The following is an 18,246-nucleotide window of genomic DNA, read 5'->3' on the forward strand; positions in this document are numbered from 1 at the left end:
CCAGTGACGTGTCCATAGAGAAGGGAGCACTGCACAGATCCACCTAGCCATCCAGAGATTGGTGCACAGATAAGTTCTATTGCTAAACCTCCCCTTCTCCCTTCCCTAAGGAGCCAGGATTACCTGGGGGGAGAGCCACAGGGGCTGGGGGGGCTTCTGCCAACTGTCTACAAGGGTTTTCCAGGGAAGAGGGACTGACAGTACTTTTAAATCCCCCTCCCTGATGACGTAATCACCGCACCCCCGCCGCGCCTGTGCCCACAGCCATCGGCGGGCACTCGCGTGAAACCAAGCCTCAGGTCGCCCCGCTCATGTGCAGGATCGCTCGCGGGATGCAGATGCATTCCAGCTGCCATGAGAGGCTGCATACTAGCCCCAGGGATAGGAAAGGAAAACAAATGGATAAACACAGAGTACTGACATGGAGTCGGGAAACACCCAAAGATGGGAACAACGGCACTTCCTCAGACCAAGCTGCAGATGATGATGATGATGGCGTCCACTGGGCATACACATGCTGCCTGCTGCAGACCAGGCCATATGGCCAAGAAACGCCACTTGCCTGCCCATGGCTGGGCCCTGGGCATTCACACACACTGCTTCTTCTGCCTTTGTCAACCCTGCTCATAGCTGGGGCTTACTGGACTCAGTAAGATGCCAATACTGTGGCCACGCATTGACAGGTAAGATCAACCGCACACACAAGATCCAAAGAGGTCAAAGAAGGAATGCAAGCTCTGGCTCTGAGCAAGAATATATGGGAGTGGGGTCCTATAGGATTGGAGAGGAGGCGGGGTTAACCCATACATATGCTGCCATGGAGTCTGTCATGAAACAACATTTTTTACATTCTGCTATAAAACATATCCAATACAAAAATGAAAAAAATGTAATGTATTCATCAATTTAGGACAATATGTATTCTGCTATATATTTTTGGTAAAAAATCCCAATAAGCATATATTGATTAGTTTGCTCAAAAGTTATAGTGCCTACAAACTATGGGATATATTTATGGAATTTTTATTTATTTTTTACTTTTTACTAGTAATGGCGGCAATCAGTGACTTATAACAGGACTGCGATAATGAGGCGGACAAATCAGACACTAACTGACACTTTTGGGAACCAGTGAAACTTATACAGTGATCATTGCTAAAAATATGTCACTGTACTAATGACACCAGCTGGGAAGGGGTTAACATCAGGGGGCGATCAAAGGGTTAACTGTGTGCCTAGCCTGTGCTTTCTCACTGTGGGGGAGGTGCTTGAACTATGTGAAGGCAGTGACCAGGAACACAGGATCAATTCCTTACCTACTGACAGAACGGTAATCTGCCTTGTTCTGGCTCTCTGCCTAATGATTGGCGGGTACCGGCGACATCGAGTCCGTGGTACCCGCAGATCAGCTCCCACTGTGTCTAATCACAGCAGGAGCGGGTCGCTGACAGCGCATCCAGAAGTACAGGATCATGTACTAGGTATGTGATCCTGCGCAGGAGATCCACCTGCATGATCTTTATACATAAATAGAAGGGGTAATGGCAATTAAACATTGTATGTTTAGTATCACTTTAAGTATGGTGCAGACATTACTGATCTGGCTTCCAGACAATACAGTATATACACTTGCAATAGAACAATCTTTCTAATAAGGAGTTGTGGTACAAACATGAACTTCACATAATATGCTTATGCCTATAGAGAGGGTAGGGCAGTGCAAGGCAGATGTCCCTGGCACTTGCCTTTCTCAGGGGAAAATTATAGCACGTGGCTGGGAAAAACCCAACATTGCCAGTCAACTCCTAAGCTATGGAAGAGATGGCTGCCATGGTTAGTTAGGGCCAACAGACATATCAGTGCTCCCTTATCCACCCATACAAAACCCCAAACAGACAAACATTCTCTGATATTTCTTTTCCGCCAAAGCACCAATTAAATATTGTCCCCTTAACCCAAGAGTGATAAGACATGTCCCTTAGTTATAATCCATGTCTCACACAATATCAGGCTTTTCTGCTATTATGAACTCAGTGGACAAAGTTTAGGGGTTCATATTCGCAATCTTTGTGCTGCTTTCACAACACATTTAAATTTATTATATTACTGACTTGCTTTTAAGATGCAGCTATTATTGAGCTGCCCCTGGAACATGCATAATCAATGTAATTGCATTTATGTTTATTCTATATGTATTCCCAATAGGTTAATTATTATGTTGTCACTTAGTGTTCACGGTGTAACAATAAAATATATTTGTGAAAGCCAAATATTTGGATGAGTTCAGATAGCTGAAGGTCCACACTGCTTGTCTCTACTTTGTTCATACATAAAAGTCTGTCAGAATAATTGTCACATAAGCCAATGAAAAGTTCAAAATAAAAACACCTGAAGAAAAAAAAGTTTTTCTGTTTAACCAACCTCATTGATATTTATTTTGCTGATTTCATTCAGTGGTAAAAGAACCATAAGCTGGCCCAATATCCAGAGACTCTCTGCAGTTACCCATGATGACGATCCATTGGCCTCTGCAATCATAGAATAGATTTCTACAATAAGATGATAAATACTTCCCTGTCATCCATAGCTATCTATATTTGGTCTTACCTTCCAGAATATCCATCACTGCAGTACATCCTGGAAATTGGCCTGGGGACACTTACAGTGTACAACTCTCAGATTTCAGCAATGGCACCACTGATGAAACTCCCCAACAGGTCACACAATACAATACAGGGTACCTCTTCATACATTGAAGTGAATAGGAGTACACTGTGAATACATTCTAGAGCAGCCTCCCTCAAGCTTTTTACCCCACAAGAAACCTTGAAATAATTTTAACTGCCACTGAAATCAATGTATCGGGAGTCAGTGTGGAAAATTCCCCATACTGTGGTGGATAGTGAGAAGAATGCCCACACACATAGACACACATACATTGGTGGTCAGAATGGCAGACAGCTTAAAGGATCATTGGAGTCTGTCCAGCTCAGTAGATTGCTTTAAGAAAGGCTTAGATTCTTTCCTAAATGTACATATTATAACTGGATACTAACATTTATAGGAGAAACTGATCCAGGGAATATCTGATTGCCTCTCGGGGGATCAGGAATAATTTGTTTCCCCTACTGGAGCAAATTGGATCATGCTTTGCTGGGGGTTTTTGTTGGTTGACTTTTGTCTTTTTTCAACCAGACTAACTATGTAACTACAGTAAGTAATTATGTAATTTTCGGGCTTGAAATAACACTCGAGTAATAGTGACATATGTATTTTTTGGTAAAGTAGCCTTGTTCACCATGTTAAATAAACATATCCCTGGATCTTCTGCTAAGGTTACCTGAAAAATCGAACTTATAGCAGTCAGAACCAATTTCCAATATCTAGGAAGTTTAGGACATCTCCACATCATGTGGATTAGAGTGGCAATACCACTATTACACTTAGGACAGAAGAGAATCTCTCTACGAGACCAGGCGAACAGTTTTTTGGAGCGTGATATGTTCAATGAAGAAAACACAATTGTGTACATTTGTGGGTGGGTGATAAACTAACCTGTGAGAGTGCAGGCAACATCATCTCCCACTGCTTATCTGTTATAGGGCCCAAATCTTTGGACTGCTGTTCTTTAGCTGGAACAACCACCAATGCTTGATACTTAGCATGAATCGTGGAATAGAATTGTGAGAGAAGGCTTTTCTTAGTATCACCACTCTGAATTATAGACAAAATAGTGAACCTGCTATAGTGCAATGTATATGTACAAGTTTGAGACTGAATGGCATGTCTCAACTGGAGGTATTGAAAAAAACCTCTGATGTGGGAAATCAAATTCCACATACAGTTGATCAAATGATTTTACCATTTTCATACAATGGTAACATACAGTGGCGACGGAAAGTATTTAGACCCCCTTAAATTTTTCACTCTTTGTTATATTGCAGCCATTTGCTAAAATCATTTAAGTTCATTTTTTTTCCCTCATTAATGTACACACAGCACCCCATATTGACAGAAAAACACAGAATTGTTGACATTTTTGCAGATTTATTAAAAAAGAAAAACTGAAATATCACATGGTCCTATTCAGACCCTTTGCTCAGTATTTAGTAGAAGCACCCTTTTGATCTAATACAGCCATGAGTCTTTTTGGGAAAGATGCAACAAGTTTTCACACCTGGATTTGGGGATCCTCTGCCATTCCTTCTTGCAGATCCTCTCCAGTTCTGTCAGGTTGGATGGTAAACGTTGGTGGACAGCCATTTTTAGGTCTCTCCAGAGATGCTCAATTGGGTTTAAGTCAGGGCTCTGGCTGGGCCATTCAAGAACAGTCACGGAGTTGTTGTGAAGCCACTCCTTTGTTATTTTAGCTGTGTGCTTAGGGTCATTGTCTTGTTGGAAGGTAAACCTTTGGCCCAGTCTGAGGTCCTGAGCACTCTGGGGAAGGTTTTCATCCAGGATATCCCTGTACATGGCCGCATTCATCTTTCCCTCGATTGCAACCAGTCGTCCTGTCCCTGCAGCTGAAAAATACCCCCACAGCATGATGCTGTCACCACCATGCTTCACTGTTGGGACTGTATAGGACAGGTGATGAGCAGTGCCTGGTTTTCTCCACACATACCGCTTAGAATTAAGGCCAAAAAGTTCTATCTTGGTCTCATCAGACCAGAGAATCTTATTTCTCACCATACTGGAGTCCTTCAGCTGTTTTTTAGCAAACTTCATGCGGGCTTTCATGTGTCTTGCACCGAGGAGAGGCTTCCGTCTGGCCACTTTGCCATAAGGCCCCGACTGGTGGAGGGCTGCAGTGATGGTTGACTTTCTACAACTTTCTCCCATCTCCCGAATGCATCTCTGGAGCTCAGCTACAGTGATCTTTGGGTTCTTCTTTACTTCTCTCACCAAGGCTCTTCTCCCCCGATAGCTCAGTTTGGCCGGACGGCTAGCTCTAGGAAGGGTTCTGGTCATCCCAAATGTCTTCCATTGAAGGATTATGGAGGCCACTGTGCTCTTAGGAACCTTAGGTGCAGCAGAAATTTTTTTGTAACCTTGGCCAGATCTGTGCCTTGCCACAATTCTGTCTCTGAGCTCTTCAGGCTTTCCTAATCAAGTCCAATCAGTATAATCAAACACAGCTGGACTCAAATGAAGGTGTAGAACCATCTCAAAGATGAGCAGAAGAAATGGACAGCACCTGAGTTAAATTTATGAGTGACACAGCAAAGGGTCTGAATACTTAGGACCATGTGATATTTCAGTTTTTCTTTTTTAATAAATCTGCAAAAATGTCAACAATTCTGTGTTTTTCTGTCAATATGGGGTGTTGTGTGTACATTAATGAGGAAAAAAATAAACTTAAATGATTTTAGCAAATGGCTGCAATATAACAAAGAGTGAAAAATGTAAGGGGGTCTGAATACTTTCTGTCCCCACTGTATATCGTATCTCTTTGCTATACCAAAATTTAAAACCCCTCAACTTATTCAACTGCCCATATCCCCTGTTATACCAAATGGGTATAATCAATAAAGCCATCAATACCTGTAATTTTCTTCATTGTTTGCCATACTTTATCTAATACACCATCAACTATTGATTGCACCAACGCCTAGGGTCACTGCATGGACAAGTCCATATTCAAAGGGAAAGATAAAAGTCAGTTTAAACCAGGTAACCAAAATCCAAAAAGCAGCCATTTCCATCCTTGGAGTCTGCCCCATCCATTGGGCTGGAAGTTGGCACAGCCAGCACGCACGGCTGTGGAGATCTCCCTGGGTGTTCTGTCCTGCATTCATACTCCTGCAGTGCCCCGAGGAGGAAAATCATCCAAGCTGTCAGTTCATACATTCTGCTGGGGGATGAGATCAACACAGCGACTACAAAGTAACCACTTTGGATATCATGCCTGATACAAGCTTCCATTTGTGAGTGCAACTTTTTACATGTTTTTAATTGTTTTGGTAATAAAGGTAACTGCATTATGAGCCTGTGTGCTCTCTCTTATTTGTTATACTTCTAATTACTTTCCCGTATAGAAATTAGAAGGCTGGATCAGGTATCTGGCCTCCAGCTAGGAGTGTATATTTATTATATTCAGTAAGCAGTATCCCTTGTATAGGGTCAGACTTCTGAATCTTATCCTAACCTAGCAGATGCTGTAATTTGAGGGGCTAGGAAATAATACTTAACATTCTGTACAGCCAACCCTCCTACCTCTCTGTCCAACATCAGCGTTGTCAATTAGATATTTAGATGTTTCTTCCTCCAAATCAAATCCCGAATCAAGGTATCAACTTTTCTAAACCAACTAGATGTAATTCATACAGGAGAATTATGAATAATCTATATTAGCTGAGGGGCCAAAATCATTTCAATTAAATTTACTCTTCCAACAAATGTAAGTGGCAATCTATACCAATCTAAACATTTATCCTTAGATCGGTCTAATAATGGCTTGAGGTTAAGAGATATGTAATCTGTCGCGTTCTTAAGCCTAGTACACACAGGTCAAATGTTGGGTGGCATTGGCCCCTGTTTACTGCAGAAACCGGCTGACATTTGGCCAGTGTGTACTGCAGCTTCTCGGCTTCTGTCGAAGGGAACCAGAAGAGGTCTAATGGGAGGAGAACAGATTTGTTCCAATTTCTTCAGAAACCAGAAAAGGATCCAAATTATTGGATAAGATGCATCAAGGCAACTAAGGACTGTTGTGTGTCGCCTAAAAACAACAGGGCATCGTTGCCATACAGGGCAATTTTATCCTCCTTTACACCTTGTCTGAAGCCGATGATCCCCATCACTTGTCGGATAGCCAGAGCCAATGGCTCAATGTCTATGGCAAATAATAATGGCGACAATGGACAGCCAGTGCCCCTATAAAACTTAAATGGTTGAGAAAGTGTATTATTAATTCTCAATCTAGTGGTGAGATTAGTATATATTATGCAAACCCATGCCACAAATTTGGGGCCAATACCAAAAGCAGATAAAACTTCCCATAGATATTCCCACTCCACACTGTCAAATGCCTTATGAGCATTCAAAGAAAGCATTGCTGTATGGCCAATAATAGGGTATTATATAGGCTAGGGCCTATGTAAACAAAGCAGAGTTCCATTCTGACATGGGGGAAAAAGTGAATTTTGTGTTCCTGCAAAGCAGGGAATTAAAAAACATCACTTTCCTTAGTAAAAGCAGCACACACAGTAAACACAAAAACTGGCTAGTGCACACACCCTTTGATCGCCCTAGATGTTTAACCCTTTTCCAGCCAGTGTCATTAGTACAGTGAGAGTGCATTTTTTTAGCACTGATCACTGTATTAGTGTCACTGGTTCCCGCAAAGTGTCAAAGGTGTCAGTTAGTGTCCCATTGTTCGCCGCAATATCGCAGCTCTGCTGATCGACACCATTACTAGTATAAAATAAAAAAATTCCAGTACATATCTCATAGTATAACGTTCGCGTAAACCAATCAATATACGATTATTGGGATTTTTTTTTTTTTTTTACCAAAAACATGCAGAATACATATTGGCCTAAATTTATGAAGAAATTCGATTTTTTACATTTTTTTAATGCAGATGTTGTGTTTATAGCGCAAAAAATATAAAACGCAGTAGTGACCAAATACCACCAAAAGAAAGCTCTATTCGTGGGGAAAAAAATGACATACATTTTATTTGGGCACGTGCAATTGTCAGTTAAAATAACGCAGTGCCGTATCACAAAAAGTGGCATAGTCATGAAGGGGGGTAAATCTGGTTAAACAATATAAGTGTCATTTAACTCTTTAACTCAGTGCACTGGATTACTTTGTTTTCTGAAGGGCAGCATTGAGATAAACAACAAAGAAATGATAGTCACAGTAAAAAATTTACCTTGGCAAGCTGTATGTTACAAGCTTAGATGGCTCAGCAGCAAACTGACTGTAGAAATAATTTTAAAATGTTGCCAACTATATGTACAATGCATTGACTTCACAAAAGCAAAGGAACAGAAGTTTACAATTTCATTTGCCTTTGATGTAATTGTATCTTCAAGCGAGTTATTGTACATGGTAAGGGAGACTTGGCTGTCCTGAGATGCTCTCTCTTCTACTAACAGGTGTGTCCTGCAATGGAGGTTAGTGAGCCACTATCTGCTCCACTGATTCTCACCTACTTTTTATTGGCTATCCTGTTACTTTGCAGTAACAAGCTAGATCAAAGAACAGGGGAACATTTCATCTACACTATAAGCAAAAGGCTGTAAAAGTACTTTACACTCACCATAAACAACGTAGGATTTTTGAAGAGTTTGAGTCATCCACTCATACACAGCTCTTTGGTTGGTAGCGGTCATTTTATCATACAGATCTCTAAACACAGATGACCTAGAAAAACAAGGATAGAAAGGATAGAATCATAAATGAGGGCCCGTGCGCCTTGAATGGAAAGCTGAATAACAGATACATTTTAAAGGGAAGTCCATGACGTTAAAAAAAAAAAACGTTTCTTAAACTTTAGTTATTTGTTTATTGTCACATAGGGATTGATTTACTAAAACTGGAGAATGCTAAATCTGTTGAAGCTGTGCATGGTAGCCAATCAGCTTCTAACTTCAGCTTGTTCAATAAGCTTTTACAAAAATACTTGGAAGCTGGTTCCTATGCAGAGCTGTACCAGATTTGAACTCTCCAGGTTTAGTCAATCAACGCCATACTGTCGTAAACAGAGTATGTGAGTAGTAAAAAAGGGAGCATGTACATCATATGGACTATAGAAAGTATCCCTTGATAGCAGGAACTGCCTGCAGGCCACTGAAGCAGATTCCTAACTTGGGACTGCTTGCCACAATGCAGAGCTTGGTGTCTGCACTACATGGGAAAGATAACCTTGAGCAAGTCTTTACAAGACAGCCACAGGCGGCATGTTCCCCATGACTAAGCTCCAGGGGGCGGAGTGAAATGTGTTGGGAGCATGGCCTGGTCGGAGTCCAGGCTGACGTTGCCACTCCATTCATTCACTACAGCAGGACACCATAGATTTGTGACTTCCAGGGGTCACCCTTCCTTTCTTGTACCTTTGCAGGAGCCAGAACGGGCTCCATCCTCTGTCAGCACTCTAGCGGACGCACTGTCTACATACCCCCTCCCTATCGAGCCTAATGCCGCGTACACACGACCGGACTTTCCGGCAGAAAAGATCAGATGGAACAAATCCGTCGGACATTACGATCGTGTGTGGGCTTCGTCGGACCTTTTCTGTCGAAAAATCTGACGGACCTTAGAAATAGAACATGTTGGACAGACTCGATTCCTATAGAAAAAAACATTCGTCTGTATGCTAGTCCGATGGACCGAAAACGACGCAAGGGCAGCTATTGGCTACTGGCTATTGAACTTCCTTTTCTAGTCCTGTCGTACGTCATCACGTTCGAAACGATCGGACTTTGGTGGGATTGTGTGTAGGCAAGTCCGTTTCGTCAGAACTCCGTCGAAAAGTCCTTCGAAGTTCAGTCCAACGAGAAGTCCGCTCGTGTGTACACGGCATAAGAGGCTCACAGACTTTTCCCAGGTCACAGATGGATTGAAACTTGGCCTGTTCAGGAGGAACTGGCCAAACTTGATCAACCTCAGTACAACCAGCCTGTAGGGTTTTTTTGTGATTATTGTATTCTGAGGGCGGGGAAAACTCCCTCTGTCAGAATACAATAGCACAGCGGGAGGGATTCCTCTATCAACACTGACTGTGTTGATGGGGAAATCAAGCGATTTCCTTTCCTTCGACCCGTGGTTGAAGGACAGAATATTGCATAATCTACGGCCAGCCATCTATATTTGATTTTTGGGGGGCTACAATGGTGGATTGGGGTAATGGAGAAGTGTGGAAACAGATGTTTATACATTACTGTGAAATGAACAGACGGTGTAAGATCCTCATTAACACCTTAATTTTATTTAATGTCTTGTACTCACAAGTACTTAAAGTGGATGTAAACCCTCACATATACAGAGTGAAGTGAATAGCCCCAGATGATACACAGGGATGAAACAAATCTCCCTACATAAGTTTTACACGTATATCTGCTGTCTTCACCTTTATATACTGTTTAGAAAGTTCAGATCGTGTTAGGATTTTTTTTCTTCCTGTTTAGCACTGAGTGTGAAGTCTGGACATACAGCCAAGACAGCTGATTGGAGGAAAGACACACACCCCCTCTCCACATAGGCAAAGACTATCCAATCTGTACAAAGACTGTCCAATCTGTGTGTGTAAACACACAGATCCATGTCATGTCAGGGGAGAGGAGACAGATCGTGTGTTCCTAGTATATAGGAACACTGATCGGCCTCCTCCCCTAGTCAGTCCCCTCCCCCCACAGTTAGAATCACTCCCTAGGTAACACATCTAACCCCTTGATCGCCCCCTAGAGTTAACTCCTTCCCTGCCAGTGACATTTTTATAGCACTGATTGCTGTATAAATTTCACTGGTCCCAAAATAGCATCAAAAGTGTCCGCTCTGTCTGCCGCAACGTCACAGTCTCGATAAAAATCGCAGATTGCCGCCATTACTTGTAAAAAAAAAAAAAATAATAATAAAAATGCTATAAATCAATAACCTATTTTGTAGGCACTATAACTTTTGCGCAAACCAATAAATATACACCCATTGCATTTTTTTTACCAAAAATATATAAACAAATACATATCGGCCTAAACTGAGGAAAACAATTTTTTTTTTTGGGGGGGGGGGGATATTTATTATAGCAAAAAGTAAAAAATATTGTGTTTTTTTCAAAATTGTTGCTCTTTTTTTGTTTATAGCACAAATAAAAAGCGCAGACGTGATCAAATACCACCAAAAGAGAGCTCTATTTGGGGGGGAAAAAAATTATAAAAATTTAATTTGGGTACAGTGTTGCATGACACACACACACACAGCCTTACTGGGAAACATGCACATTTGTGGCTGTAAATCACCTGCTGTGTGCTGGGGAAGGGTGTGGGGCAGTGGTGGCCCGTTCATTAGGGGCGCCACCCCCTATCCATGCATCCGGCCCCCCAATCTACATGCAGGGCGCCAGACGGATGGATTTTAATGTGTTTTTTTTTGAAGCATGTGATTAAAGCCTGAGGCGCTAATAGGCTTCAAAAAAGGGTAGGCACGGGGAGCAGAGCACTGAGCCCACCCAGTTGTGTGACAATAGCAAATGAATATTCACTATTGTCACACTGATTCTCCTCCCGGCCAATCAGGAAGCGAGTTGTGAGACCCGTTTCCCGATTGGTGGAAAGGAGAAGCCATCCTATTGTCCTATGAGGAGGAAGGAGGAGACATATGGTCGCCGTGATGCCAAGGAGAGACATGGGAAGCCCGACCGACGGAGCCGGGACACAGAGGAGACTGAGGGGGAAGCCACTGTCGCCACCTCCACATGTCAGTCTAGGGGCAGCACATGGTAAGTGAGCTGGCGACTGTGGGGGGGTGTCGGTATAGTGCGCAGTGTGGGCTGGAGCAACGGGGGGGGGTCCGTGGCCAGATCTGTCTGCTGCCTCCCCCACGACTGATGGAGCACCAGCCGCCACTGGTGTGGGGGTGTCGCCAAGGATTTCCTGGTGTCTCAAAAAACTCAGAAGTGGCTCAAGTAGATAGCGGAGGAGGGAGAGAGCACAGAGGAACCACACTTAGTGCTATGGACTGAGGCAAGTACACACTTTATGAGGATAAGGTTTGATCTTTCATTTATCACTTTATAACTTTTTTTACTTAAAAAAAAGAACATGTAGTTCCTACCTACTCTGTGCAATGATATTGCACAGAGCAGCATTGAGCCTACTCTTCTAGGGGTCTTCTGCTGGCGCTCTCTGCTCCTCCTGTTTTGTGTCTTCCTCTAAAGCAAGCTGCATGCTATGGGGGCAGACATGCAGGGTCTTTCCTGAGCTGGGTTGTGTGTGTACATAGACACACACAGCATGGCTTGACCCTGCACCCCTCTCTCTGCTCAGAGGATTTGATTCACAGCAGCATCAATGGATCCTGGCTCTATGTCCTCTGAATGCAGGGAGAGGGGAGAGCACTGCCACAGACTGGCACAATGCTACATCAAAGTAATACTGAACACGCATTGTTTAATTTACATTATCCCTTCTATTTCTGTATATGGATGATGGCACTGTAAATATTTTAATTTGAAAAAAGTACTTTTTTCCTAATCGATATACAGCTGTCACATGACCCAGATCTTTCCCAGAATGTCTGCAGGGAAACATAAGCAGGAGGAGCTTCTATTCCTCTGCTGCTGGTCACATGTTCAAAAAAATAAAATAAAATAAAAATATCAATAAACTGTTTTCAATTTTCATACAAATATAAAGTTGAAATTACATCTTTATTATTTTGTGGAAATAACATGGTGTGGGCAGATTTCTGCTAGTCACAGGCTTTGTCACGCCCCTCCAGCCTGTGTATTAGAATAAGAGGGAGGTGAATCAAGATGTACTGTAATATCCTGCCCCCAGTGTGTTTAGCTAATTAATGGGAATGGAGGAGGGAGGGAGTGGGCTGTCATTTACCACTGTGTATACACTCACATGTGTGACTCTATAGTCGCATGGGCTGCTCAGATGTGATAGGGGGAAATGCTCAGCATAGAAATTCATTGAAAATTGGGCATGTGCTGAGTTGCCTCAACACCTGCAAAATCCCTAGCTGAACTGGGGACATGAACAGAAGGTGGAGATAGAAAGCAGCAGGATCAACCAGGTTTTTTGCAGAATACAGAAAACAAATCTATAGTGACTGAGTGAGTATGAACAGCATGTAATACACAATTTATTGATAGTTTTTATGATGTGTGTTTAGTGACACTTTAACTATTAGAAACTTGAATAAATGTTCTAAAAACAATGTTTTTAAACACAATTCTTCTAGTCTGCCTCCTATGCTGCACTCTACCCTGTACCCCATGCAAAAATGCTAACTTAGAGAAATGTAAAAAAATTGGGTAAAAATGTAAAAAATACTTATGTTACCAGCATACTCACCTAGGCGAGGTTAACGCCACTGGGCCTTGACAAGGGAATATGGGAAAGCCAAGGATCCCAAACTTCACAAGAATGGAGTCTTACACAGTGCTGGAGCATCTTCTAGTGCAATTCTGTATCATAATTTTCTTTTTTTACACTTACATTTTTCTTCTAATGTTTTAACACTTTTATTTATTTCACTTTGTATTTTAAGATGGTGGGTTATAATCCAAGTGGACCTTACATTTATATGCATGGTCGACTTTATGACTGATTACTCAGATTTTTGCATAATTCCAAACCATCTGCTATTTCCATCTTTTAGACCAAGTCCTCACAAAATTCATAGGAAGTTAAAATCTGTTATATATATGGAATACACTTATTATTCTATAAACTTACCGAGCAAAGATGCTCGGTAAATTTATAGAATAAGTGTATTCCATATATATAACAGATCTATTGTGTTTCTTTTGAAATAAATTGTGTTACTTGAACAACTAAATAAAGAATACACTCATGTAGATATGAAATAAAAGGATATGATATAACAATACTATGTCCCAGATAATAATTGCATATGGGCATCATACTTACAGGTTTCGGAAGGGGTCGTCTAATATTTCAGTTGGCAATTTTACTATCATATTTGTGTCCAAGTACATCTCCCCATACATGCGTAGAACATGTCCCAGTATGTCTACACAGTCTGCTGAATTTAGAGCTTGAAGGCATTTCTGGTAGGTGAGGATGAATAATGTGCGATTTCCTATGGGACATTGAAATACCTTATCTCTCATAGTTTCAAAATCCAGAAAAATACTGATGTCCTGGAACAACAGAAATACACAACAGTTGACACTAGCTAGTTTTTGATAAAATAAGAAAGGGTTAGACCCTCTGTCAAGTTTTTATTGGTGTCTGTGTTCCCATTGGGAAGAATCACTTCTCTGTACTGGTGACCCTTCCCTACTTTATTCAAAGCTAGAAAAAAGTTTTGACTATGCATACACTTTAGCCACCAAAATTAAGTAAAAGACAAAAGGTTCTATTTATACATTTTCACACAAATTTCACACAGCATTCCGATAGGAGAAAAATGTGCGAGCAATGAGTAAAGTTTTATGACTCTTGTGTGTAAACATTTATAAATAGACCCCCACATGTCCTGGGACCAGACTAAAGTTGCTAGTAAGCATTGTTTAAAAATTGAAACTGCTTTTACCTGTCTCCTCTGTATAGCGTAGACAAGCCATTCTCAACCAAGGATCCTCCAGAGGTTGGTAGAGGTTCCTTGTGAATGAGCAAAGTCTGCCTCTCACATAAGTAACCACTGACACCACTGATCTTTTCAGCTATCTGTAAGGAGGAATTCCTCCCAATGACCTCAAATGTAAGGAGCATTTATATGCCAAGGTATACAGCTACTTCTTACTGTATTATCTTTCATTGCATTGTGCACACTTGGATTATAGAATGAGGTCAGCTGGCTCATGCATTTTTATAGCTTGTTTGGAATTTTTTGGTATCTTATGTGGTTCTTAACTGCTCTTTCTTGTTCTGGTGAAACTCTCAACTAAATAAAGGATGTTTAAAAAAATGTGAGGAGCATTATTTTAACTGGCCAACACTCTAGTGTACTGTTAGCTTAAAGCTGGCCATAGATTATTATTATTATTATTATACACAATTTATATAGCGCCAACAGTTTATGCAGCACTTTACAATGTAGAGGGAGGGCAGCACAATTACAGTACATTTCAAAACAGAAGGGACAGGAGGGCCCTGTTTGTAGAGCTTACATTCTAAATGGAGGGGGTGGTGGTACAAAAGGTAATAGATGGGGGGAATTATTTGATGGGGGTGGCTTGGGGACAGTTGTTAGGTGGGTGTGGGATAGGCTTCCCTGAATAAGTGAGTTTTCAGAGATCTCCTAAAGGTGGACAGGTTAGGGGCTGATCTGATATACCAAGGCAGGGAGTTCCAGAGGATGGGAGAGGCTCTGGAGAAGTCCTGAAGGCGAGCATTAGAGGAGGTAACAAAGGAGCTAGAGAGCAGGAGGTCCTGGGAGGATTAGGGCGATATCTACAGATGAGGTTGGTGATGTAGCTGGGGCCGATGTTGTGGATGGCCTTGTATGTTGTGGTTAGCATTTTGAATTTTATACGGTGGGGTAGGGGAAGACAGTCAAGGGATTGGCAGAGAGGGGCAGCAGTCACGGATCGGTTAGTGAGGTGTATTAGTCTAGCAACAGCATTCATAATAGACTGAAGGGGGGATAGCCTGCAAAAGGCTAGGCCATTAAGAAGTGAGTTGCAGTAGTCAAGGGGGGAAATAATCAAGGAGTGAATAAGTTGCTTTGTTCCATTATTCAGGAAGGGTTGAATTCTGGAGCTGTTGCGGAGGTTAGGGCGGCAGGATTTAGCTAGTGATTGGATGTGGGGGCTGAAGGAGAGGTCAGAGTCAAGGATTACACCCAGCACCCTGGCATGTGTGGAGGGACCAATGGTTGTGCTGTTGATCTTAATGGTAAAGTCATGGGGGGGGGGCTACTGGGAAGGAGGAAATATAACAAACTCAGTTTTAGAAAGATCGAGTTTAAAAAAAGTGGTGTGACATCCATATCAATATGTCATTCAGTAAGTTTGAGATCTGTGAGGAGATCGAGGGGGTGAGTTGAGGAGTGGAAAGATAGATCTGGGTGTCATCGGCGTATAGGTGGTATTGGAAGCCATGGGAGGTTATCAACTGGCCCAGGGAAGATGTATAGAGCGAGAATAGGAAGAGCTCAAGGATGGAGCCTTGGGGTACCCCAACAGAGAGAGGAAGAGGAGATGGAGTTGTAAGTGACACTGAAAGTGCGCTGAGATAGGTAGGAGGAGAACCAGGATAAAGCAGAATCACAGAGGCCAAGGGAGTGTAGTTTGCTGAGGAGGAGCAGGTGGTCAACTGTGCCGAAGGCAGCAGAGAGGTCTAATGCGCGTACACACGGTCGGACTTTTCGACCGGACTGGTCCGACGAACGCCGACGGACCAAATATGGCGGACAATCCGATCGTGTGTGGGCTTCACCGGACCTTCAGCGGACTTTTCCAGTCACAAATCTGACGGACTTTAGATTTGGAACTTGCTTCAAATCTTTACGTCGTAACTCCGCCGGACCCAGAAATCCGCTCGTCTGTATGCTAGTCCAACGGACAAAAAACGACGCTAAGGAAGCTATTGGCTACTGGCTATCAACTTCCTTATTTTAGTTCAGTGTACGTCATCACGTACGAATCTGTCGGACTTTGGTGTGATCATGTGTAGGCAAGTCCGGTCGTTAGAAAGTCCGTTGAAAGGCCACCAAAAGTCTGTCGAAAGTCTGTCGAAAGTCTGTCGGACGGGCTGTCGGACTTTTGTAGCTGAAAAGTCCGACCGTGTGTACGCGGCATAATGCCGCGTACACACGGTCGGACTTTTCGTCTACAAAAGTCCAACGGACGCTGACGGACTAAAGCTGGCTGGTAATCCGATCGTGTGTGGGCTTCTCCGGACTTTCAACGTACTTTTTTAGCCTCAAATCCGACGGACTTTAGATTTGAAGCATGCTTCAAATCTTTACGTCGTAAGTACGACGGACCCCGAAGTCCGCTCGTCTGTATGCTAGTCCGACGGACAAAAAAACGACGCATGCTCATAAGCAAAAACTAAACGGAAGCACTCGGTCTAGTAAAACTAGTGTTCGTATTGTAGGTAGCACATTCATCACGCTGCAAAATCTGTGATCGTTCAATGCAGCGCATTTTATTTCTTCTTTACGAAGGCTCTAAAGAACGAAGGTGTTTTGCTGTTCATAATCAGAGTTCTCCCAAACTGATTTCTGGATTCTTTTTCTCTTTGATCTCATGAATGATATAGTATGCCTTTTTAAAACAATGTTTCCATACTAATAATACTTTTTCCCCCTTTTTTTTTTTTTTTTTTTTTTTTTTTTAGGTTTGTAAAGTTAACACAAAGAACCCATTATTATTTTTTTTTTTTATAGTGTTTATTTTTTAGTTTTTAGAAAAAAAAAGTTAACCCAAAGCACCGTTTTTGGTTACGTAATTTTTTTGATTTTCAAGACTCACCACTTGAACATTATTAACATTAGTAATGTATTTTTGGTGTGTTTTTTTTCAAACTCAATGAGATTGTTGTCCCTTGTTAATTTAACATTGTGTGTAAAATCAATGATTTCAAAGAAAACACATAAAGTCTTTTGCTAAACTCAAAAAATATCCATTTATTCATGGTCAAAATAAAATAAAGAGGAAGTCAACGCTGGAAAAAGTCGGTGTACCAGAAAATTGGGATCTTGAGGAGTCCATATAAGAGGGAGCACAATCTGGTCCAAGAATCCCAGAGATCAACAGCACCAGCAGATGATCTAGATGTCCCCAGACTGTGGTCCTACAACAGCCTGCGTCTTCTGTCAGACCAGACTGAACCCAGGTCATCATTTTCTTCTCTTCCCTGCAGCCTTTCCTCCACGCTGCCCTGCAGCCTTCCCTGTAGCCTTCTTTTGAGGCTGTGGCTCTGGTGTTTCAGTTGTGGCAGGAGGAGGAGGAGGAGGAGGAGGAGGAGGGGGGGCTGCCTCATGTAGTTGGGTGTTTTGTGTTAGCGTGCCCTGCAGCCCCTTATGGATTGTTTCCCCAAATAGGCGCTCACAAATGAGGCGCTGCTCCCTATTCATCTGAAGAAGCCTGCTGGCTAAGTAGCAGCCATAGGATTCTTCCGCTTCGGGGGGGCTCCTTAAAAAACGGGTGGCCTCTTGCATGAGGCGCAGGGATGCGTCCTGTGTGACCATCCCCTTCCTGGCCCTTTTTTTGGGAAGGTGGAGGGGAGGCACTTGGGATTCGGTCAGGCTCCTACTGGGCCCAGCCACCTCACTTGGCCCAGCCACCTCACTTGGCCCAGCCACCTCACTGGGAGCAGCCACCTCACTGGGAGCAGCCACCTCACTGGGAGCAGCCACCTCCTGCCTGACACTGGGCCCAGCCTCCTCCAGGATGATGGTGAATCCGGCCTCCTCCAGGCTGTCCATGGGCCCGGTCTCCTCCTGCCTGCCACTTTCCCCACATTCCTCCTGGATGGACTCATCCTGTGTATAAAAAAAGGACAATAGTTTGAGTATATTTTTTGGGGTTCATCAATGACACACAGTTTGCTTCTCATGAATAGCAAATTCAATGTGAATACTTCTCTTTAA

General features: G+C 42.6%; 1 protein-coding gene across 1 annotated transcript in view; it reads right to left on the reverse strand.

Moving 5' to 3' along the window:
- The window catches only part of OTOA (otoancorin), a 176,114-nt gene that overhangs the window by 142,820 nt on the left and 15,048 nt on the right, over positions 1-18,246 (reverse strand). The window contains exons 4-6 of the mRNA XM_073635201.1: positions 13,611-13,843; positions 8,273-8,376; positions 2,422-2,528 (exon numbers count right to left, since the gene is read on the reverse strand). Of these exons, the coding sequence (XP_073491302.1) occupies positions 2,422-2,528; positions 8,273-8,376; positions 13,611-13,843 (444 nt within the window). The remainder of the gene's footprint in view (positions 1-2,421; positions 2,529-8,272; positions 8,377-13,610; positions 13,844-18,246) is intronic.

Source organism: Aquarana catesbeiana, linkage group LG06 (genome assembly GCF_042186555.1).
Source record: "Aquarana catesbeiana isolate 2022-GZ linkage group LG06, ASM4218655v1, whole genome shotgun sequence".
In the NCBI taxonomy this organism is placed as follows: Eukaryota; Metazoa; Chordata; class Amphibia; order Anura; family Ranidae; genus Aquarana; species Aquarana catesbeiana.